The 25,585-nt window shown below is 36.8% G+C and overlaps 2 protein-coding genes across 4 annotated transcripts in view; one reads left to right on the top strand and one right to left on the bottom strand.

The window, feature by feature from the left end:
- Positions 1-14,388, top strand: part of LOC122838887 (adhesion G-protein coupled receptor D2) — a 77,197-nt gene extending 62,809 nt beyond the window's left edge. The window contains exon 25 of one of the 2 annotated variants that reach the window (XM_044129917.1): positions 13,285-14,388. In XM_044129917.1, coding sequence (XP_043985852.1) covers positions 13,285-13,392 — 108 coding nt within the window. In that variant the 3' untranslated portion in view covers positions 13,393-14,388. The remainder of the gene's footprint in view (positions 1-13,284) is intronic. The other variant, XM_044129919.1, reaches the window with a different exon arrangement.
- Positions 14,389-16,021: 1,633 nt separating this feature from the next.
- Positions 16,022-25,585, bottom strand: part of nr5a2 (nuclear receptor subfamily 5, group A, member 2) — a 67,360-nt gene continuing 57,796 nt past the window's right edge. For both annotated transcript variants that reach the window (XM_044129653.1, XM_044129654.1), the window contains one exon: positions 16,022-17,945. In XM_044129653.1, coding sequence (XP_043985588.1) covers positions 17,698-17,945 — 248 coding nt within the window. In that variant the 3' untranslated portion in view covers positions 16,022-17,697. The remainder of the gene's footprint in view (positions 17,946-25,585) is intronic.

Raw genomic sequence — 25,585 nt, 5'->3', positions numbered from 1 at the left:
GTTAAGTGTTTCAGTGTTGGACCTGTTAGCCACAGCTCCCTCTGAGTACAGTTCACACGCGATTGGGAGTCCCATAACATGCCAGCTGGAATATCCAGTCCACGCTCTCATATGCACAGAAAACAAAGCCTCTGTGGAGTCACTAGTGGTCAGTCAGCATGTCCATCATTCACAGGGAGTGTTTTGAACCTAGATGTGTGTACTAATAGTTGGATGGTAGTTTATGCTTATGACTATTCTTTAAATTCAACTGAGTTTTTCTACATTAACTGTTACCTAGAGCAACCACTGGGCACAGATATTGATTGAAAATCACTCTTTATAAAATTCCTTAAACATAAATAAGTAATTTAATGTATGTATTACTGACATTTTGTATTTATTACTGACTTTTTGTGTTAGACTGATCTTGTAACTTTTTAGCTGAAAATGTTGATTCCTGCTCTTATGTAGAGTGACGTCACAATTTTCTGTGTATATTGAAGAGTGTGTTGTTGCCTTGATCTTTCACAATCCAAATTTTATATTTTTTAATCCATGGACTGCAAAGTAACTTGTGCAATATTGACAACCTAGAGGTGGGATCTGTGATCAGACATGGGCCCAATGCAATCTTGCTCCAGTACCTGGCCAAATACTGATATAGTTACTATTTACTGCAATGCGATGTTGTTGCTTGTGTTGGTGGTTTTTGAACCTCTTACAGCATTTTACTTCCTGTAAAACCAGAGAGCTGAAAGCTTTTAAAATACAAGTAATGTCTACTGTGGTCTATTCACTCTCTTCTTTGTCTCAGTCATCTGATGTGTAGAATCTCAACTACTATTGTAAATTTAAATACAAAAGAATATTTTCAATGTTAATTATGTAACTGGTAAACTGTTAAAGTATATGTGCAAATTTCAACGGCATGGCTTATAGTTTATGTATGATTAGCTTGTAAATCACAAGGATTGAAATAACAGTAAATGTTTAAATAAATAGGTTGTGGATTGAAAATATTGGTATCTGTGGATTAAAAACTCAGATATAAGGATCAGATCATGACCCAAAAATCATGGATTTGAACATTTCTTGCTGTAATGGCATTCTTCTTCCTTTTTTTATCCATTGTCACAAGGATAGTCAAAAGCTATCTAAAAAAAGATGCCCATCAGTACACGTTGCAGTTTCTTTTAATTGCTTTATAATGCCTGTTTATGAAGAGGGACTTTCAGCTTGTAGAAGACTAAATTTTACCTCTGAAAAGAAAAATAGTTAAATTAAACTGGACAACACTGCACCATATTATGCATTATAGGTTGTGCACAAAGGTTTTAAAATTGTACCCACTGATCAATTGTATCTTACACATAAACACTCCTGAAAAGTAAAAATTCCTTGGGAGGAGAGAGCTGCAGGTTCATGTACCAGTCATGTTCCATTAATCCAAAGCAACCTGTGGTGATTGATCAATTAGCCCCTCTTAAAACAGGAGCTCAACGTGATCAATAGCACTGATCATCAGGCAGAGGATTTTCATTAAGGCCTGCAGCTCTAAATCAGTAAACTCCATTAGCATAGTCGAAATGGACTCCATGGAATGCAAAATACCCAAATAAATAAAATAAAAACAGAGACCGTTGCCTCTGACTTACTGCCGAACTGAGTGCAAATGACCAATTACATAATACTGGTTTCCACGAAACCTGTTTTGAAGTCAAAGGTATTTTTCTAATAAGACATGAAAAACAGCCAATTAAATAATAGGACCAAACCAGTGACTGCTAGTCAGGTCATATCTATACTATGCTCAAAAATGTCACTTTCCTGCATAGTGAGACATTTGAAAAAGTATTCACATTCTAATAGGCTATATGTTAGGAATAGGTTACCATGGGTTCTGACTAGGTCCTTCTTATATTGTCAGCTTCAGCCTTGGTCCACCACTTAACAATTGCTTGTTTTATCATTAGCCTTATTATCAGGTGTGGCTAGTAAAAAAAAAAGCCAATCCTACTGTTCATTTTTCTAATCTGTTCTTTATGAGGTACTTCATCAGACAGTGTTCTTTTTTTTTCCAAGATGGTTTTGAAAAGTCTAACTAAAAATAATTGTAATCCTAAATATAAGTACAACTTATTCCTAGTGTCTCTAAATAGTCTTTATGGTACCACAGTGAGCATGTCTGGTTGTATTTTCCCTTTTAGCTACTCATTGTTGACCTGTTTTGTGAGTTACCTGAAAAAACAGCGGATGTCCCTTGCACCGCAGCGATACCTCCGATTCACGACCCCATCGAACCCATGGGATCACCAGTGGGCTAAAACACAAAAATACAGTCAGCTGCCATTGACCAACACACCTTTCTCACCCTTCCCTTAATCTCAATGGGGCCAAAAGCCATTGTTTCACTCAAACAATCCTCATTGAATTAAACACTGGCAGCAAGCTTTTTTCAGTGAGGCTGAGCACACTGCTGTCAAGGGTCTGATCGTTAATGTGCCATCACTGCTTCGCACATCCTCAGCAGACACAGGCAGCACTGAGAGTATTTCCTCCATCTGTAGGTGACTGTACACATGTCCAGCTATGTTTAAGTGTGACTAACTTTACCCAATTGAAAAATGTTATAGGATCAAAGATGCAGTAGTTCTGTCTTTTAGCAAAAAATACTTTATAGTGAAGTAAATACAAAAGTATTTTCACACAAAGTATTCTTGAAGTTAAAAGAAAACTGTTTTTTTTCTAGAACATTTTGCTAATAAGTGTCAAATCGTATTTTATTCATTGATTAATATAGCGTAACACTGTCCATGAAATATGATTTTTCACAGAATAATAAATTTAAAATCTTTAAAGTTCTTCTAGATGACAAAATGAATTTGGACATCCTCTCCGCAAAAACGTAGGAAGAATACCATCAAGGATTCAGTCAAAGCACAGTGACACCCACAACTGCTATTTATTTTATATAAGCGAACCTATACAACTCCCCATGTATGAAAGTGACCTCACCAACCCGAACCACAACAGCAACAAAAAAATATGTATTTCTACTTTCAATCTCCAAAGACAAAACCAAAAAACTAATAAGACCAAAACATTCTACACATTTGCCTTTTATTTGATCTAAATTTGACTGCAGAATTTAAAAACTTGATCTTGATTTCAGTTTTTGCATAAAAGATTTGATCTGTCCTCTGTTTCATCTAGGCTATAACAACCGATTAATGGCACCTTTTTTTAAAAAAATTACCTTTAGGGTATCTATTTTAAAAAAAAATGTCCAGGTTGCACTGTGATAAAACGTGAATGAAAAGTATTTCTACTGAATCAGGTTTTACCTTGTTACAAAGGTCAGTGTCAGAGGGAGAATGCTGTCAAAAGAAGATGCTTACATTTCTATAACAGTTCTGTGTGTAAGGCTGTGCCCTATCGCTGTGTATTGGCGGGAAGGAAGGGAGTTGGTCGTAGAGATACTGGACAGACAGGAAAAGATCATCCTGGTGTTACCAGTGCTGAGGTGAAGCCTGCAACCACCCCCGCACTCAGGCCAACACAAAAATTTCTCAAATTCTCACACAGAGTTTACCACATTAAAAACACAAACATCAACCTTTTTATGCTTTACTATAGCTCACCTTACTCAATCTCTGTTGGAAGTGCTGTACACTTTCCTGGTGTCCATACTGATGTCTTGAAAGTTTAGAAGTATTTTTATTGAGGTAGTTTGACAGCATGATGACATTTCCGTGAGTTATGCTTGGGTTGAGGTGGGTGGGATGGATGGACGGATGACACTGTATCCACCCCCACTGGGGAGAGGAAGTCCCTATCAGAACACAACAGGAAAAGGACAGAGCAAAAACAAGTGCATGTCTTTTTGCACATTAAATCACTTCCTGTAGGACATTAAATTATTTCTTTCTGAGCCTCTACATTTTAACAAATGGAACCTCTCTTTTTGGAAGGCAAATTGATCACGTCTTTCAATGGACGTGCATGTAAAACTTGTTACAAAAGATGTTTGCACTGAGAAGTGAAATGCTCTCAAGCCGAAGAGAATTTGAGATGGCACAGAATACATCTGCATCATTTAATTTCTGTCCTTTGGTCCAGTTGGAAAATGGAATTCAGTGCAGCCTATCAATCTGATTTACTGCCTTGACTTGTAGATGTGATGACTATCGTCGGATACAAGAGCCACATAAATCCCTGTTCTGTGACACATCACAAGCCCTGAGTCTGAACCTGGGGCCTTGATCACCATCCAAAATCTGAAACAAAGAGACAAAGGTGTCTGTGTTGCTTGTATAGGAAAAATTCTTTGAATTTGGACAATACCAGATAAAGACTCAGTTTTGCTTAAAATAAAAAGAGTAACATTACCTTTTACACCATCTGGATTATTCATGATTTTTAATATTGACTGGCATATTGTAGGTATGGTCGGCACAGCTTAGACATATTGGAAATGCAGGTCTCCCTTTGCTGTTCTCATCGCAGGGCACAGCTGTAAAAAATATGACTTCCTTCCCGCAGGCAATTTCCTGTTTATGTCGGAATGCAGGTCAGGAGAGGAGTGTGGTCGTCCTTACCTCATCTATCGTCATCGTCATACAAAGTAAAGTTGGCGCAGGATGTTATAAATTCCACTATCCTCTATTTGAAGAAAATATCTGTCCAGGAATGTTTGCCTTTATTTAATTGGACAAGACTCAAATCCCTTAATTACTCTCAGTTGACACTTCTGCTGTCTGGCATGTGTGTGAGTCTATTTGTATTTAAATGAAACTTACATTGCCATTTTGTAGTTACAGTGATGTGAAGAAGTGTTTGCCTATTTTCAGATTCGCTATTTCTTTGCTTGTTTGTCACCTTACGTCTTTCAGAACATCAAACCAATTTAAATATTACTCACAGACAGCACAAGTAAACACAAAATCAGTTTTTTAAATGGTCATTATTTAGGGAGGAAAAACTGCAAACCTACCTGGCCCTGTTTGAAAAACTGATTGTGTGTGCAGTTACACCTGTTTGCATCTCATTTTTGGCTTTTGCTGCACATTTGCACCTCTCCTTGAGGTTATCAGTGCCTTTACTGATAACTTGATTTGAAAACTAACTGAGTTAGATTTCAAGTTACTTCATTAGTTCCATTAAACAGCTGCTGAGAACAGCCCCCGCTGCCTTACCATAAAAATGACACCCAGGATGAGTCAACTTTGTTTCAGGGTGGCATTTCCTCAACTTTTTTAACTCTGCCTACTGGTTTTGCACCGAAGTCCTGCTTTTGTTTGAGTGATGGGGAAACTCCTGAAGTTTAGTTGCAGCTCTCTGCTTGACACCACCTGTCATTTAGACTGCCATGCTCAAATTTTTTCTCAAGTTTGATGTGTTGTTGAAGCTATTGATAGGTTGGAAGACTATTATTATACCCCAAGATATAAACTATAAGATGGAGTTGTTACTTGTTAATTTCATACTACAAGAGTTGACTGGAAAAAATAAGATTTACAATTCACAGTAAAAAAGGAAAAAGTTTACAATAAATATTTATATCAGTTGACATAAGCCTAAAAGTAATGCAAATACAGTGAGAAAATTGTAATTTTTTATTATTATTATCATTTTTTTTTACATGCTATGTTAATGTTTGTCAGTTTATCCAGGAAAATTTGATCTGTACATCAGAAATCAGCCAGGAAGCCTATTCTAGGATTGATTGGTAGTGGCTCCATCCTCCACTGGAGAAGTACAGAAATTCACTCTCGTTGTTCCGTCTCCGGAATGAGAGTGTTACTTAAGAGTGTAACAATAGCACTTTGTCGCCATCACAGAGGTTACAACGGACATTCATACAACTGACACAAACTCAGAATAGTGCCTGTAGTAAATGAGCACCTCTCTCCTCCCTCCATTGTTTACATTTGTATTGCTGGTTGATATTACACACAAGACATCACTCCCTGAGAAACAAGAGGAAAGTAACAATATATCTTTTTACTAAATGAAATCCCAAAAATAGAAGTGCCCAGTGATTTTAATTAGCCCAAATTACATAGGGCTCAGAGTCGAGTCACATCTGACACCTCTGTTAACTACTATTCCCACACAGGCTTGTGACATTACTTGCATTTGCTACTCTCCGCAGGTTTGTGAGACCCAACCAATCAGCCCCTAAAATGTCTCAATTGCACACACATAGATCTTCCCAAACCGTCCTGTTTGGATGATTTTCTGCTGATTTGCCTAAAACAGGGAGCAGCTGCTGCTGTCAATGTTTAATTTAAAAGCTCATATTCTGCTCTGCATGATACATTGTGGTCAGGAGCATGAATGGGTCTGATGAAGAGCAGGGGTTCTGATGGGAGGGTTGATGAAAACAGGGGGAGTATGTGCAGACCCAGAGGTCTCCGGGCGCAGTCATTAAGATGGCTCTTCTGCTTGGAGATGAGACAGGCCACTCCACACACTTGGCTCATTGAAGATGATCCCCTGCTTACTAGGAGCATCCATTATTTATACATCTTTAAAAATTCCAACTGACATTTTTATCACTGTCAGATTTTTGTCAGATTATGCATACACGAATGTCAGATTTGTTTAGGTGTGAACATATGTGAGTTTGCTTTTGTTTCTACCTAACTGGTTTCAGAGATATAAGAAAATGTTGATTAGATATTTACATTCACCCATCATCAATATAATTTTTTATAGGTTAGTCTAATATGAGCATCTTAGGTTATTTAAAAAGAAAACATACATTTGCCTTGCAAATTTGACTTTATGGTGTTTTCTTTTTCCAACTTAGATTCTCCCTAGCAAGCTACAGATAAACCATATGCAAATATTTGGAGTCTCCATAAAGTTCTGTGCTTGATTCATCCCAAGTGATAACTAATCATTTAATTGGTGCTTTATTCATACACATTCAACATTCAAAGAAAGTTAAAAAAAATGTCAAATGGTAGAGTTCAGGACCATTTCACTTCCTGATGTGCATTTGGAAACAAGACTTTCTAGGCAAACTAGAGTTTTATTAAAGTGAATTAAATAGAGTTGGTGTGAATGTCTCCTAAATCTGCAACTGTTCATTGATAATGTTGATCTTATTGTACAAAATGATATTATCCAAGTTATTTGTTTTTTCTGTTTGCCTGTTTGCTTTTTAATGTGTTGTTCACTTACCACAACTTTAACTTGATTGTGATAACTCTGTCCACTCAAAATTATACTGTAACTGTTTCTTCTGAAAACAACATACATATAAGTAATATGATATATATTAGCTTGATGTCAGCAATGATATGATAATCAATAAATAATTCCAGCATATTACTGGTCTATGCAAGTCCATCATGAAGGCAAGACCCTCCACTGTCTACCACTGCCATCTTGTTCAGATCTGGCCATGCCGTATTGATCAAACTGCTGTCTGGTGCTTTGGTGTGTAAAGCCTTAGGCTTTACACTCTCTCACCTCATCTTACATCACTCAGGTCATATTAGACTCAAAGCTTGCCCTCCACTGTTAGACCCTCGCTACACTTCCAAAGAAAGTACTTGTCAACATAAAGTCAATGTTTATGTTGATTTAAATCCTTTTTTTTTTTTTTGACAAGCCAAGATGAAGTCTAGCACACATACTTGCTATCAAGTTTGCATTGGTCAGGTGCTGCAATTTGACTCTCTCTCTCTCTCCTCATATATATATATATATATATATATATATATATATATATATATATATGTCTGTTCTATATCGCTCTCTGTGTATTTTCCTCAGTATTCCTAGTTCCAGTTGAGAGAAATAGAGTATTTTCCTTTCAGAGGAAATATAAGCATTGTTGGCTTGCACTTCATTTTCCAGCCAACCCTTTTTACATTTATGCATACACGATCAATCTTTGAGAAGTACCATCACTGCAAGGCTTTTAAATGCTTTGCTCAAGGGCACCTTTGCAGTAATTGTCTAACCCAGCCAATTGTGTTTGTCTCTCCCTTTAACCTCCCCACTTATTTTATAGCCGGTAGTAATACGGTGCTCATGGATGACAGATGCAGTGTCCTGACACTATTCCCCGGACGTCCCTAAGGCTTATTGTAGCTTTAAGTGATTTTAAAGATTTAAAGTGACTTTTTGATGGCTTTCAGCCAGATACAAAGACTGGCAACAAGTCAGCCAACATTGCAGTTTATGCAGTGACTGATAAGAAATTCAGCCATATAAACATTTTCTTCATTATTTTATGCCTTCAACTTTTCCTACTGGAGGCCATTAAAACCTTTTAGATTAAGAAAATTCTTTAAAAATATTTTGAACTAAGGCAAAACACTGCACTTACTGTTGGAGATACATTACAATATAAGAACCTGTTATATTTAAAAGACCAGAGCTTCTGATTATTATATACTAAAATTTTTTTATCATATTAGCAGCCACTCAACTGTTGCTAAAGCAAACATTTGTGATTCAGATCCGCAATTTAGGAAATCAAGAGCTTGAGACTCACTAAAACATTTTTTTCCCAAATGTTTCTAAAAAGAACTTCTCACCCAACAGATAGCTAAAGAATTTTCTCAAAGGGTATTGTGTCTTATTAAATCATATTGTCCTTTTGCCTATTACATTTTAATCCCTGGTGCTCATTTTAAGAGGGATGTTACAGCACTGCAGCTGCCTCTGGCAAAAGACAGATTCTCTTAAGACTTCAGGCCAGCAAACTGAAACCATTATTGTCTCAAGAGGGAAATAGCAGACTAAATAATCAGTTTTCTTTGATGGGGACAATGTGAACACAACTGTTTGCATGTGCGGGCTTCCCAGAAATGTCCCTTGTGCTGAAAATCAGAGGGTTTGTACAGAAGCAGAGAATTTTTTTTTTTTTTTTTTTTTTTTTTTTGTGAAGATTTACAGTTTATTTCATTTCTAGAAACAAATGGATGGTGTGTTAACACATTTCATCATTGACAAACGTACACTTATAGACACCATCTCAATGCATGTTGACTTGTAAACTATCAGGATTTTCATTGTATGTACGCAGCATTCCTGGTTTACACAGAAAGTGGGTGAAATTCATGGAAGTAAATGGAACTGGGTTTTTTCCCCCTGCAAATGATTGAATTTTGGTTTCCAGGGAATTACACAATGTTAAGAGACAGGAACACATGGCATGGCATGTCAACATCAGTCTAGCAAAAAAGTACCCAAAGCACTGAGACACCCACAATTGCTGTTTGTGAGCATAAAGTTTCTCAGATGAAAAAAAAACAAAAAACTTTTTGGCAAAACAATGATTCGACTTGAATCCTGTCTTGGATTGCAACTGTTTTATGCTTTATTGCCCAAGTTCAGTGTTTAGTATCATTTTCCAAAAATAATGAATGACCAAAGTAATTTTTTTGCCAAAACTGATTGTGCAAATAAATAAAAATGCCCACCTTTTTTTTTTTTTTTTTTTTTGCCAAAAGATGAATTAGGCAGGGAAAAAAGGGCTAAAAATTATTTAGACCATTATTTTAGGAAGGTGATTATATGCAACATCATCACTTCTCAGCTAAGTTTTGCTGTCTAAGTTTTGCTTAGTTTCTTGAATTTTTATTTATTTGTTTTTTTTTTTTTACTTTAGAATCACTTATCGGAATATGATTATCACAAGGTGTGAGACTAAGCATATTTGAAAAGGAGAGGTTGTAATATATGATGTAACAATCATATATTTCTATCAAATATATAGCTAGTTCATATAAAATGAGGCAGTAAAACCTAAATGGACATCATAGTATCTAAAAAAACATGTGCAATAAGTGAGCTATAAGTTCAGAACTACTCACCCACTTGTATTCATTAATCAGATTATTCTGTTATTATTTGTTATTATTATTATTTGTTTTTGCTTAATGCTTATACTGATCTATTAACTATAAGAGCAAATGGCTATAGTCTTTCAAATAAGCAATTAAATTGCAAACATTAGAAGCAGCTCAAGTGTTGATTAATTATGCTTTTTTGGAGAATAAACTTTAGGTTAAGTGGCCAGTAATTGTTTTCTTACCTTATTGTAGTTTTGTTCCATTAAACTCTTCACAGATATTCTCAGAGGTCACACCAAAAATATGTTTTATCCCAGATGCTGCAGTTGATGAATAGTTTTGTGATTATCAGGTTGTCATTTCATTACAGTCACAACATTCCTTCTTTTGTTGCTCCCATAGAGCTCTCCTTTTGATTTCATTGAAGGAAAGGTCAAGTTTCCACAAGCAGTCATTCACCAGCATTCACCTTCGCCACTTGGCTGAGGTCTGGCAAGATTAATTCTTTGTGTCTTCCCGTCTTTCTATGAGCCAGGTTCATATTTCCTACATTGAAGCCAAGCAAACACAGGAGAAAGTGTGTGCTTTTCTTTAAAAGACATTGGCGCAATCGTTTTAACAGAGCGGCTGTGTTTGAATTAGATGTTCTAACCTCCCGCTTGCTAAATGGATTTCTAAAGTGGCTGTAGTTGGAGGCTTTCAATCGGATGCAACCTTGAGTCCTTTTTTATGTGAGCTCTGTAGGATTTAAGTGCCGGTATAACATGAGCACGACTGAATGCATGCTCCTCATTTTTTGAAATTGAAAAATCTCCAAAGGCTCTCCCCTTTGTGCAGGCAATTAATGGAATGCTGGCAGCGAGGTTCAGGTGCTTAAAAGTTGTATTTTTTTTTTCTCGCTCAATCTTTTTTTTTAATAAATAATAAAGGATAATCATTGTGGTGGGGAGGTGGGGTAGGGGAACAGCATAATGCTGTAGGCTTCCTCTTTATGCACAATGATGTATAATGCATGCTTTGAAATGAAACGGCAGCGGCCTTCAAACTATTCCATCTCCAAACCTTAGACTATTTGTTTTGCATGCTATAGTGATGCTTTTGCATAATAATAGTGAGTTTGCCCATTAACAGTGCTTGCTTATTAATTTGATCTTTACATTTTTAAGGTTTGTCCATCAGGCCACCAAACAGTGTCCCCCAGTTGCTGTTTGGTGTAAGTGATTAGAACGTTGGCTAATTGCACCTCTGAAGGGTTGAGCTTTTTGTTTTCATGTTCTGCATGTGTGTTTTACATTTGAGTTGGATGAACACAAAACAAATTCATGCATCAATAAATGTTTCATGAAGTGAGGAAATGTAATAAATATATTTGTTTGTTATAAGACATTAAAATGATCAAGGATGCGATGACCTCTGTGACTGTACTGTTTTTAAGTTTAAGATTTTGCTGGTAGTAACTGGCTGTTAAAACATAAGGAGTCACCACAGTTGCTTAATGTTGCATATTCTTTTGTTTTACTATATTCAGCTATGAGGACAGATTTCAAAAAGCTGACAATGCCTGATTTTTTATTTTATTTTTTCAAATATTTTATGTCGACACATGTCTGGAGACTGTGGAAGTAGCCTCTAATTTAAATGCATAGACTGGTGAATAGTGGGAACGTGGCAAATTGTGTAGAGCAAATCGTCATCAGTTATAGAAAAACTGATTGGTGACACATTTTTGCCACTATACAGCCAGTAAAGCCTCAGGACCCCCCTCACACTGTGCTGCAAAGCAAATATTCTTATTCCAGCACACTATTACACATTTTTCCACAGTCTTGGAACACTTCTAAAAGCTTTATCATTTTTTTTCACCCCCGCGGTCTCTTTTGCTTTGACTGTGCTTGACAATGTAGGGAAACATACAAGCGCATCTCGGTAAACACGAGTGATGTGGTTCCAGAGTTTAAAAGCTTCATATAACACTGGCAGACGGAACTTGGGGCTGTTTGTGTGATGGAGAGGAAAACTTGTTTAGAAACTGACAGCACTGTGTGTTAGAGAGTAAAAAAAAAAAAAAAAAAAATGGTGTCTCTGTGCTTATGTTGCTTTTGGCGAGTTATCCATGTGTGTGTGTTTTTTCACTCTCTGCATGGTTATCTTTTGAGTTACTTGGTTTGGAGCTTATGTCCACCTTCGGGGATGCACAGAGCATGCATTTCTGAGTATTTTCACCTGAGGCTGCACTTGTTAGAGTCTGTGTATAAATGTATATACATTATTTATACAAATTCAGAGCGAGTGAAAGCAGGTTTTAACACATTTACAGACAGGAGGGCAGGCACTGCAAGCCAAGCTTCAAGTGTGGATTGCAACAGTGTGCATCGGGAATCGAGCTGACCGTTTGCCTGTCTGTGACAGGCATCCTTATTGCTGCGTGTCAGCACTGCTAATGCTTTCTGTTACTTGCTTGGCAATTAAATGTGTCCTCATATAATTAAATGTTAGTGTTTTTCATTTTAAACAAATTAATTAATGATGAAAGATGAAAATGGATGGCCGTTGTCTGTAATTTTCTGGAAATGTAGAAAAGTTCAGCCTTGTGAAACATTGCCTTTTTATTGAATTTAGAAGGAATGTTTGTATTTCACTGGGAATATGAGACAAAGTAAGGTCTTGTTGTAACAAATTAATAGCATGCAATAAAAAAGCTTAATGTGATAGCAGTGACTTGCAAAACTAGAGACACCCGTTGAACAAATTTGCCATCAAAAAAACATTGGTTTCTTGACTGTAAAGTCCAACACAAAATAACATTTCTTTATTTAGAAAAAAGTTACTATTGTGGTATCTAATTATATTCAGTCCAGGCGTTGATACTTTGTAAATCTGCTCTCATAACAATTAAACTGCGAGTGTTTTAGTATATGGCCCTTATTTGCCAGATTAGATAGAGAATGTATGTGAACAAAAAAATGTATTTTGAATTGAAGTTTTGTCTACTCTTTTACCATCCCACTAAAACACATGGATTTAAAAATTGGATTCATGCTCTTTATCTATCTTATCTTGTTTTCACTTTTTTAATTTAAAAGTTGTAAGAAAGAGATGATCAGCACCAATTTTCCTCAAATTGTGGTACAAGTACCTTTGGTAATACTTGTACCACATGTACTCTTTCTCCTATGTATAACTATACATAGGAGAAAGAGTATTGAGGATACAAATGTACACCAATAATTTTGTAAAAAAAAAAAATGAAGATATACTTTTTATCTCTATAACTTTTTGTATTGTCAAGTGACAATACAAAAAATAGATACTTTTTCTTGGTCTTGTCTTAATCAGAGTTGAAGTGTAGAATCTAAATTTGTTTTTCTTTTCTTGTTACTTTCCCAGGTGTTTTTAATTTTTTTTTATTTTCAACCATTAAGTTTAAATACTGGCATGTTGAATGTTTGTACTGAATAGTTACCTGTTTTCTTCCTACGCTCAGGAGCCTCCTCCTGTAGAAGTGGATGCCTTGCCAGCTGGATGCAGCCTTCATGTTCCCATGGACATTGAGTTTGCAGCTTCCTGTTTCCCTCGCATTCCTCCACCTTAGATAAACTCTGTATACAGTGACCAAACTGGCTTAATGATGTGTTGTTTAAAATTGTGACTTATTTTCTGATAGATGTTTCCTTTTTTCTATCGTACCTCTTTTTATTCTGTTCTCTCTAATCTGTGATTCTATAAAAAAAGAGAACTCATTCGAATGAGAAATGAGGAGGTACTAATTGACTTTAACCCATTTTAATGATACTGGATGATATATACATCATACCTTAAATTTATGTTTAATCTATTGTCTAATTGCTATAGTGCCAATATAACTAATTATATTTTTTCTATATGATCCTTTAGTTTTCTTGCTGTACAATTATTATATACAGTATTTAACGTTACCATTCTTATTTCAAATTTGTTTTGTAATAATTTTTGAAGTGATTTGTAACTCTAATTTTAACAATCAGCTAAGACCCAGAATGTGACAAAAGGTGAAATAAAAGTTGAACAGAGGTACTCTGTGTAAATGTGATGCAACTATATATATATATAAACTTTTTTTTTTCTAATAAAACATTTATTTGATGTCTCATTCCTACATATTGTCAATGCTTTGTTGGTTTAACAGTTAAACAGTTTATCTTTATCAATACTGAAAACCAAGTTTTAAGCTTAAATTAACACTTCACAGGGAATGAGAATACAGTTTTATAATTATACCACAAAGACAAAATGCTCATCTGCCTCAGAGATCAATCAAGTTCAAAATCAAGTTCTTATGAAAAAATTCAGAATTTCAACAGAGATGGCAAAAGAATTAGAGATGTCACTCGAAATGTTTTGTTCACATAATGAATTCATTGACAAAATCTTAATAAGATTAACAATACATGCAGTTTTTGGAATCAGGCGAGGGAATATTTAGATCAAAATCACAACTACGTGATAAAAGGAGTGATTTTGGCATAAGAAAAATGAAGGGTTTTAAATGTAACGGAAAGCAATCCAGTTAAAACGGACAGCATAATAAATGCATTATTTATTGATAACTAATAATTTGGAAGGTACCTGGGGATTTGCACCGAATACTTGCAAAAAGCATGTACAGAGAGCCAAAATAATTTTTGAAATCTGTCAGTATTTAGGAAGCTTTCATGCTCCAGACCAGAGCAAGTTAATGACTCAGTTAATATAATAATGAGTTAAAGTACCTTTACAACCTTATTGTATTGAATCACATTGATATACAAGCTTAAGATATTTTTCTAAGCTTCTGAAATAAATTTCAATGAAGACTAAAATATCTGTTAAATGCCCACCTATTTAGTTTGACATTTACATAAAATTTTATACAGTCTTGTATTTTTCTATCTTTTTCATGCTTTTGTATTTTTCTCTAATGCCTTTTTAACTTGTTCTTTATATATTTTATTTTTTATGTCCTGTGATTTATGATGGATAAATTGTGTTGTCTGTAATATTTTTGACCATGTCTGTGAAATAAGCTTTAAATTAATTCATTTTTGGAACTGAAATACAGAAATGAAAGAGCATCATTGCTGCTGCTAAGTGGCCTTTTCTGGTAGAGGAGTGAAAAAACTTTCTCAGCAGAATTGTCCAATAATTATCCAAGGAGCTTCAGAAAGACCTGGAGTTAGCAAATAAAATGTAGTGCACTCTGCTCCAAAGGCCTCCATGCAGACTCACTGTGCAAGACTCCGCAGATGAAGAAAATGCATGTGCAAACCTGTTTGAACGAATGAAGCCAATGTACAAAATAAATATATCAAAATCAGACGAGATCAAAATACATTTTGCATGTTATACCACACACTATGTTTGGAGGCAACAGGTTGTTCACAATAACCCCAAAATGCCAACTGTGAGGTTTGATCTAAACATTCGTAAATGGCAGACTTGCTTTGTCCATTCAGGCTTCCTTCATTCAATGAAGGAAGCCTGAATGGACACATTCTTGTTAAGACCCTAAATATGAAGTGACAGCAGGTTTTCCATCAAGAAAATCATCCCAAAGACACCACCATGGAAATTCTGTATGAAGTCAGAGAGAAGACAGTTACCAGGAAGGCTCAACTAATAGTGTGCCCTAAATTTACCTTCTTGAAGACAGATTCTGTAGAATAGGTCAAAATCACACCTGAGTAACATGTGACTAGTTTCTCCATAAGGAGGATGTCTGTAGTTGTTACTACCAAGAGATGTTTCTGCTGCGTACTAAAAAAATTTTTGTACGTTAGTTAAAAGCTTATTTTATTTTCAGTTTAACTTAGATACGGTAAATTAACTTTGGAACTAAATGGCTTAGTTTATTTACGTTTCGTAAGATTTGTTTTGTTACTGACATCTGAATTTTATACCAGTGGTCTCCATAGTACACTGATGTGGTCAGTACTTATTTTCACACACTGTGTGTCAATTGTGTGCACAGTCATTAAAGTAAGTATATAAAATGATAAATGAGAAGTATGTGGTATAACAGCAAACCAAACAGAACAAAGATTCATTTTTATAGTTAGTCAATAAAACTGATGTGACACAAATATTTTACACCCCTAAAATACTCTTCAGTGCACACACCTGCATTGACATTTAAAAAGATAAGAAAAATTAATGGGCTTTTCTGCATTTGAAAACCACTCATGGAAACAAAACAGAGAGCATGCTACAATAAACAAATTTATTTTGGCGTGGACACCTCACGTCATGTAACACAAAGATGGAGACCCAGCGACGCAATAAATTATCTTCAATATTAAGAGTAACCAGTGACATACTGTACATCAAAAAATTTAAAGAACGGGAAACAAACAAAAAAAGAAGCAAAACGGGATTTACAAATAAAATGCTGAGGGAAGCACAATCCTTAGACAGCATTGCTGATAAAAAATTGAAATTGTGTGATTCCTCTTTGATTTTAGTGTCTCACGACATAATTTAAGTACTGTTATAAAGAAATTAAAAAAAGAGTAAACACTGTACACAAACAAAAGAAAACACACCAGAGAAACCCTTTTCTTCATTTTGATGATTTCATTTTTCATTTCGAAATCATTATGCTGCAAATTAAATTTCATCACAGTTCTCTCCCATATGACAACATGAATGTAAACACCTGTTGAATTAGTCTTTTTTTATTTTTTTTTTTACAACATTAATACTTTATATATATATTTATATATTTGTACATATTTTCATTCACATCTGCACGGTTAGCTAGCATGGTAATGAAATAAGGCAAGACTCACATAACTGTGACATCACAATTTTTTTTTTACTTTTCCGCATTGTAACACTGATTATTAAGGTGTTAGTCATTTCCTTCCCTCTTCTACAGTGGGCTTTGGTCTTTTTGGAGGAAGGCAGGATTGTTCCGTCTCCATCTGTGGAATCATGACTTGTTTTGTTCCAAGTTTGGTAAAATATTAAAAAGAAAGTGTTAACTGCAGAAAAAAATGGGGGTATGCATGTAATTCATTATGGTGACATTATTAAGAGGGCTTATCTAACACTGTTCTTTTTGAGGTAAAAAGCAAAAGATTATTCTTAGAGTGATGATCAAGATGGGGGGTCAACAACGTGACCATGAATCGTAAATGTCTGGAAAAAGACAGAAACATCTCACCCTTTAGTTTTAGCTCATCAATGACTGATACTATTTTCCAACCATTTATTTTGCTTTGTTTGTTGGGTCAAGCTGCTGTTACAGGTGTCATATGGGAGATCAGAAAATAGAGTCACTTGTTTGGCTGGCGGCATGTCAGTTTGACTTTACAGTACCAACGACAGCTGAAGCCCAGTTTCAGTGGGAGAACACGCAGGAGGAAAGTCGAACTGTTGCTACAGAGCTGTCTGAAAGAAGGGCAGTGTTATTCGGCTTCCTTTCCTCGGCACAAATCCACCTTTTTATTATTTTCAGAAGGCTTTAACTTGTAACCCTAAAGTCTTATGGTCCTGCTCGAGCAGAAATCATCATATAGTGTCAAACGTGGAGTTTGTTTCAAGTGTCTCTTTTTGTTGCCCTTCAGAATTCTTTTTTTTTCTGCAGTTCAGTTGAAGAGAACAGTCTTCTTGCAGTCTTTTTTATCTTTATTTGAATTTTTACAATAAAGCAATCTAAATGATGTTTGTTTACGCACACTGTGAGTCTCCGAGTGTTCAAGTTCATAATGAGCTCAGTATAAATAAGAGTTTCTGACACTTTAAGCTTCTCGAATTTATTATCTTCGCAGACAAGCTGGAGGTTTGGGTTTGGAGAAAAGAAAAAAAAAAAGAACATGAGAGTTGATGAGTTTTTACAAACGTCCTTGCAGTTGCCGAATGAATCAGGACTGTCCGGCTGTTAAGCTCTTTTTGCGTGCAGCATTTCAATGAGTAGGTTGTTGCAGGGCACATCGCCGTTCAGGTGTTTGTAATAAAGATACTCTTCGGCTTGCAGGCTGATGGCTCGGATCTCCGGCAGTCGAAGGAGCAGTTGGCCAAACTTGTCAGTCTGCTGAGGATAATTGCACATCACATAGTCCAGCAGTGCTGCGTTGACCTGCTCCTGAACGCTTTCCACCAGGTGGAAGTTCTCCAAGTTCTTCACGTCTGCAGAAAAAAGGAAGAAAGATATTAACAGTGCAAAAAGTATTCTGAGGTCTTTGAAACAATTATTATTGTTTTTAATTTGTTAATTTTTCATAAGGACTCTTCATTAATTTGCTATGCTCTTAATAATAATAGAAATACAAACCACACATATATAGTTCAAGTTTGCATGGATTCACATATATACATGTAATTCAAACATTTAGGTCAGAATCAAATGACAGAACGAAGAGACAAGAATCCTGACGTAAATAAAAAGCCTCTCAGACAAGTACAATACAATCATTATTATTTATCTGCACACACACCCAGCCCCAGTCACTAAGAACCACCACTGCACCAGCAGGTGAAGGCACCAGCCAACTGACAGCGAGTGTGACGGGGAGAAATAAGACCCAAATTTGTCCGGTTCCTTAGGTGTTCTAGGAGACAGGGAAGTCTAAGACCTGACGTGACAGATACACTGACACAAACAAGCAATCCCACCCTCAAGTCTGCACACAAAACCACTCTCACACACACAGCATAAAGACACACAAGAATGGATGAGATACACTCCCTCACACTCCTAGTACACACACCATACTCCCCACGTCCAGTTACTGATATCCCAGAGGGCAACCAGTCCTCAGATCCAGGAGATGGTCCCCTTCATCCACCAAGAACTTTCAATATCTACATACAACTTAACATTTGAAAGTGGTTCCAGAAGTGAGGTTGATTGAAAGATCACCCTCTGGATGCCATTATCCTTGCCCACATCCAAGGGCATATATAGTTCGTATATAGCTTCTAAGTATATATGTGTCATGAGAATGTTATAGATGACAGTGTCTAAGTCGTAGAATAAAATTTGGGATTGAGATTAAGAAACTTCATCACATCCCAGAGACACATCTGCACCCCAAACACTTGCATGTGTGATGTAATGTCCTCTCAGAGAGCCAACTCCCCCGCTGACCTCAATAGGCACCCTGGTTCGCCAAATCCACCAAGGGAGAGAGGCCCTGGCACATCCACCGCAAGCTCAACAGTACCAGTACCACCAAGCCAAACCGAAGAGACTAACCCAACCCCACCCTATACAAAAAAACTGTACCACTTGAACATTTGATCAAATCCCAGAGCACTTAAGACATTAGAGACCCCCTCTCTTCTGTCTGCAGAATACTGTCTCTGAAAGAGTAAACCTGCAATGAGATGAGAAAGGAAAAAAAACAAAGCCCCTCCCAGGTGGGGGCCTGTGGCCACAGAACCACCTCCAGTGACCCCAACTCCGGGAAAGCCCCAGTGGCCCCAAACTCAAACACCTCCCTCACACCATCAACAACGGCCTGCAGGATGAAACCAAAACCCCCCATCCCAACCGAATGATGGAGCCGATCAAAGGAGTCCAGAAAGATTGATCTGATGTGGAGGCCATGGCTGCTTCAAGACAAACATGGTTTTAAAAAAGGCTGAATCGATGAAAAAAACATAATGGCATGCATCAAGCTACAACGCTATTTTTTAATGCCTTTTAACAAAATTATAGATGATACTAAAGGGGATTGTGCAATTAAAACGTCTTTATTGAAAACATATTGAGATTTGTATGTAAATTTGCAAGCAAGCTTCTTTGTGTCCAAGTGTGCACCTACTTCCCCTCCGTCCGCCCCCCCAAAAAATAATTTAAAAAAATGCTCCCCGTATTTCACAGAATCAATTAGGTCATGCTAGCCCACAAAAACGGAAGGTGAAGGGGTGAAGTGGTTAGTGACTAAGCCCCACTGTTACAGTAACAGTGTTACACTAACTGTTAGTGTAACATTGTCCTTAATCTTGAGGGGCATAAAGATAAATCTGCCATTATTACTGATACATAAGGGTTAGACAACATGAAAATCGGACTCCTTTATCGTGGCTCATATGTTGCATGATGAAACCCCCTTCCTTCTCTTTTCTGTTTTCCTCTGAAGAGCCTCTTGGGAAGACAATGCAGAAGGAATCAGGTGAAAGCAAGAATGTTCTTCTGAGAGATGACTTCCCTGGGGACAACCAATTATATAGGGCAGAGGTATAGTCAGGCCACATTTGCTTCTTGAACATAAAAATCTTTTCACCATCTTAAAGAGGTGGAAAGCTGTCAGATTATTTTGAGGAAGTCGATAAAAGTTCTTAGAAGATCACTATGGTGAATATAACGTTAACGTCATGCTGAAATTCACTTTGTTAGAAAGTCTACTTTTACCATTAATTGCTTGTGCAAAATACATAGTGTCTTTTCTTAATCCCCACCTTTCTGCGCAGCCATAAGCACTTTTTCCTAACAATAATGAGCTCACTGGGGGTTTGAGGAGATTATTGCAAGACAAGACAAAAATTTGCTAAATGGATAATGGCAAACCTGAGCACTTTGTGTGCTTGTCATGATTATGAAGCGTAAGACTGCAGAATATTTAAACTGTTCTGAGAGCTGTACGTGTGTATCTGATTTTTTATTAATTTGTATGACCCCCAGGTTGAGTCTGATCACAGTGGGCTACTGTGAAGTGACACTTTGCACTTCTGCATCAAATCACACACTAAGTGAGCCAAGCTTTAAAACAATTTTTTTCATTATTAAATAGACACAATAATCTGTGGGGATACGTGTATTATTACTTTTTGTTCCACACAGTACCCACCGCCAACAAACAAATCCGCTCTCTGTCTCTCACACACACACATCCTATCCCTATACACACACCCATGCACACATATCGTCTCCACCCACCAAGAGCATTAGGAGAAAGGAGGGGGAGATAAATCAGCAACTAATGAGGTCTAGAGAATGAGGAGCAGGTCCTTCAAGGCACTTCCATCTATGATGCAGTCTACCATGCTATTACAATCTGTATGCATGTGTGTGTCTGTCTGCTGTTGTGTGACTTGTGTATGTGTGAGCTTCAGCTTGCTCTGACCTCTGGGTGACATGACAGGGGGCTAAATAAGGCTAAGAGGAGGGCAGGAACGGTGGGGGTTAGAGGGCCTGTGACAAAGGAGCCTCCAAACAAACATGACATGTGCTTTTTCCTGCTGCCATTCAACTGTCTGACCTCCTATCAGGATCCTGAATCAGCTCTCACACCACCAACACCTCAGAGAAGTGGTAACTTAGCCTTACATAAGCGAACCTAGCACAGGGCGCTCTAAGCGTTCAATCACAAACATCCTACGCAGGTCAAAGAGAGAGGGTGGAGGGAAAGGTTGTTGTTATTATGTGGGAGAAATACAGAAGGAAAAGTTTCTGAGACGTTATAGAATTGAGTTAACTTGAAAAATGTGAATAATTTGAATTGTGTTCCGTTTAATTATGTCATTCGTTATTATTGTTATTTTTGTTAATGTCTATGTGTTTTAATCCTATCATATTTGAAGTTTTTATCACGTTTACATGAGAGCTTTTTCTGTTCCAACTTCTTCAGACCATCTGAAGCAGAACTGCAGCTGACTAAGTAGTGCATTTTTTTTCACAAACTATAATGTCTGTTGGTGTACTGAAATTTTCAAATTTTCAAGCAATTTTTACAAATGTGAAAAGGCATGAGTTGGTCACTAAAATCAAGGATATAAAATCTTATTATTTCTCAGTCAAAACAATTTTCTGTCAGATTGTGCCTACAGATCCTAATGAAATACAAGGGAAAGTTAGATTAATTGGAAATTATTAGAAGTGTTTTGTATTACTACTTTTAGCACCAACAATATGTGTTGATTTGCTCTTGAAAAAAAAAGAAAAAGAAATTTTGCCTAAATATCAAGAAAACAGTTGGGGTTTTTTTTATTTCAAGGTTATCATAAGTAAAAGTACCATATCGGTTCATGCCACAGCAGAAATAAAATTTGTTAAATAGTTAGATTTAGTTAATTAGTTATATTTTTTTTAAAAATACAGTCAAATTGTTTAAACATACATTTACATTAAATGCAAAGTTTGAGAATTTTTTTTGCACTTACTCGTGACTGTAGAGGTGGAAGCACTGCAAAAAAAAAAATTACTGAATGCTTTAAACTTTATTTTAATTGCTAATTGTTGCCAGCGACTCTTGGAAAAACTAATGAATCTGTGCTTGCATATAAAAGGGAACACAAACGATACTAAACTGATGTTACCAACTGCAGAAGGACACTTCAAATAATTTTCTCAGTTCCAAATTAAATTAAAAACTCACAGGAATTTTTGCTGATGAGGTCAGAAAGGATAAAAAAGCAAAGAGAAAAAAGAAAACAAACAAACAAAAAAAACCTTATCAATCTTTCCCAGACAGTGCCAGGATGGACTATTAAATGCACTAAGCACTCTCTTCTCTGCCTTCAGTGCCTCTTTCCCCCTCCTCTTCCTCTCCATCTCATGATTCAGTCACTGAGGGACTAATTATCAACTTTTTTTTTTTTAACATAAAACAGCCACATTTCGTCTGAGTGCCGTGTCCGAATACTCAAATGGAAACCCCGAGGTCCCATGGAATACATTGTTTTCATTTGACGGCCGATCGTGCCGAAGCCACTGCACACACACACATACCACACACTCTTTCACAGAACCTCTGAAATCTCTGCTGTGCTTTTTAATTAGACTCAATCTGCTCTGTGCTGTACATGTATGGCTCTGCATATTCTCTCACACACTCACAAGACCCTTACAATCAATCTGCTCCAGGGACACATACACGCAAACAAATGTAAAGCATATTGTGCAGACACTCAGTGCAAGACGCCTTTTCCACTCTGATCACCAAACTGTCTCACAGAGTTGATGATCTGGTGTGTAAAAATTCATAAACTGGTGTCAAAGTTCACATTGTTTTGCAAGCCAAAAGATACGGGGTATTGTTTATATGCTGTAAGTGGCTAAGGAAGTAAAAAAAAAAACATGTCAGTCTCTTACAATATTTTATCGGGTCAACTTCTGAGCGAAAAATCTAGTTTGGGCATATATCAAAAATATAACTAGATTTTTTCTTGATTGTGCATATTTCCAGTATAATTTTTTTATCATAAAAGGGGAATTTACAAATTCTGGGGTTACTGAAATGATAAAAAGACATTTATCCCTTGACAATACTTCACTTTTTTCTGTCCTGCTGTGTTCCCAGTAAACTCTCACTATTACCAGTCTTGCCCTATTTACAACACTTTCTGGTTAACAATCAATACATGGCAAAGTAACTCTGCAGTTTCCCACATTATGCTTTTATTGCCAAATCAATAAGCCGTCACAATCATATGCTGCCAGTGCACGCTCTAACTTTCAAACTTCATGGCATGCATTTTCTGTCGGCTCACAAAATAACACATAAAAGTCCTGAGTCATAAAACCCTTGTTAAATGAGGTGCTGCCAGTAAAGTTGGCCAATTAAATGTGAGTGGAAAACGAACAGGTTACTTCCCGCATTAGGATCTCTGTTCTCCCAATGGGAGAGCTCTAAACAGTGTTTATATGAGACTATCAAAGCTGAATCACCTTTTACTGCAGCGGCAGTGCTTCAAAGAGTTAGCAGTTGAACTTGTGTCCCAGCTAGAATGTCTTTATTGCACCCTACTGGGCTGTTATCGAGTCAACAGTGCCCACAACTTGATTCATTATTATTAATGTCACCTCGGCTCCAATCAGCAAAGGTGGTGTTGACAGAAAACTTAGTGACCTTTGACACTGAAAAAATGAAAAAAACATCCAGGGGTGACTAACTAGTTGCTTCACACCACATAGGTCAAATGTATTGCAGCATGTGTGTTGAAATAAAATGTCTATGTGTGTTAAAAAAAAGAAAGGAAAAGGGTAACAGGTGCATTAAGAGCAAATAAAAGCCACTAGGTCAAGGAGCAAAGGCCACATGTTCAACACTACCACATAACCGGCTTTTATCAGAGTTGTGTTTTACTGTCTTAATATGTAAGCTCTGTTTTGTGTTAAAAAACAAACAGTGATTTTTAAACTTCTGCATCTTCTCAGTAAATTTATGCAGCACACAAACACACACTTCAACGTACATTAATACTAAACGGTCAACATCTCGTCTACAAGTTTGAATTTTCTTTGTCTTTTAAAGGAGGTTCTGCTTCCTACTAGAGTATAACTGTTCCCATCTATCTGTACTAAACAGAAAACAGGTTCGCCTGCTCCCTCGAGATCTCAGTCCCACTTCTTTTCTGTGAGTCCCATCAGGGGAATTCACTTAAAAAAAAACACCTACAAATTAGTGGTAAATGAAAAACATAATTGGAAAAGTGGGGTCCAACGCATTTATACATTATTGGGAAAATCTCTTTGAAACACTGAAGATTTACAGAATAACTCGGAGCATGGTTTTCATATTAAGTGATGCAAAAAAGAGATGTATGCGTTCAAAAGAATGTGCCTGCTGTCTGCAGCATGCTGGTGCACAGGTTGGGGGTTGGTTGTGTCACACAATACTTCAATATTATTTTTCCACAAAGTTTTTACTTAAAGGAAAAAAACAACAAATCACATCTAGTTGTGGTCAAATATAATATCAAGCAGATCAAAAATACAGTGGTTTTATTTCTACATCTTCAATGACTTTAAACTGAAGTAAAAATAAATGAACTGAAAATGAAGGCCATGGCCTTAATATATGGAGTTATCCCACTGAATGTGTGAGAACTAATCTGTTCCTCCCACAGAATGCATGTTAGGTTAAATATGTCTTTATTAAATAAAGGTTAATAATAAGAACATGCAATTCAAGAATAAAACCTACCCACTGACTGTGTACTGCTGCCTGGAGACCACAGATACCTTAGAGGGGGAGTCAGGGGTTAACAATGAAACTCCCTATCTACTGTGTTGAAATTTGACAATGATTATGTTCATCTATATTTGTGGAATGATGTTAGAATGTATTCTTGAGTCCCCTAAGCTTTTTAGTAAACTTAAATAAGGCCATGTCAATACCTGAGGAGTGCCTTTTTTATCTTAAACATTGAATGTTATTTCACTGGCGCACAGCTACATATTGTAGCAACATGCCCGCAAGCCAACATAGTACCTAATGTCTAGAGGCCAAATATCCAAGATTCTACCAGTGCATAATTAGAAGTGGGTCCCAGCTCTTGGAAACAGGCCATTTAAGGCGACGGGTTGTTGTCGGCATGTCAGAATAAAGCATTAGGGCTCAATTTGCCCACCAACCCATCAAACCCTCTCTTTAAGCCTCTCAAGGGGCCAAAAGCCATCCGGCAATGAAAGAGAATTATGCAGAAACTGTCCAGTTGGGGATATATTAAGTCAGATTTAAAACCTTTCACCGACAACATAGCTATTGTTGTTAAGCTAAACAGGTAGCGGCTGGGTGAGTTCTGTCGCCCAAGGATGGGTCGCTGGCTTGACAGACTGGTATCGGTGGTGTTGGTTGTGGCAGGGGGTGGAGGAGTGGAGAGCAGCAGCCGGCGAGAGACATTAAGAAGCAGAGAAATGTGCCTTAGGTCTGATAAAATAAACAAGAGGAAAGGCGCTCGGAGCAGAAAGGATCCAAGCCTCTCTCATTGCCTATGCTGACTGGGAGGTGGTAGGGATTTATTTTGAAGTGAACGGGGGAGTAAATTTACACCCTGAATTAGTGAGAGAGCTTCAACAGATGGACACAGATAGGGAGGCT

The sequence above is a fragment of the Gambusia affinis genome, linkage group LG10, assembly GCF_019740435.1.
Source record: "Gambusia affinis linkage group LG10, SWU_Gaff_1.0, whole genome shotgun sequence".
NCBI lineage: Eukaryota > Metazoa > Chordata > Actinopteri > Cyprinodontiformes > Poeciliidae > Gambusia > Gambusia affinis.
This window is presented reverse-complemented; position numbering and strand designations above follow the sequence as displayed.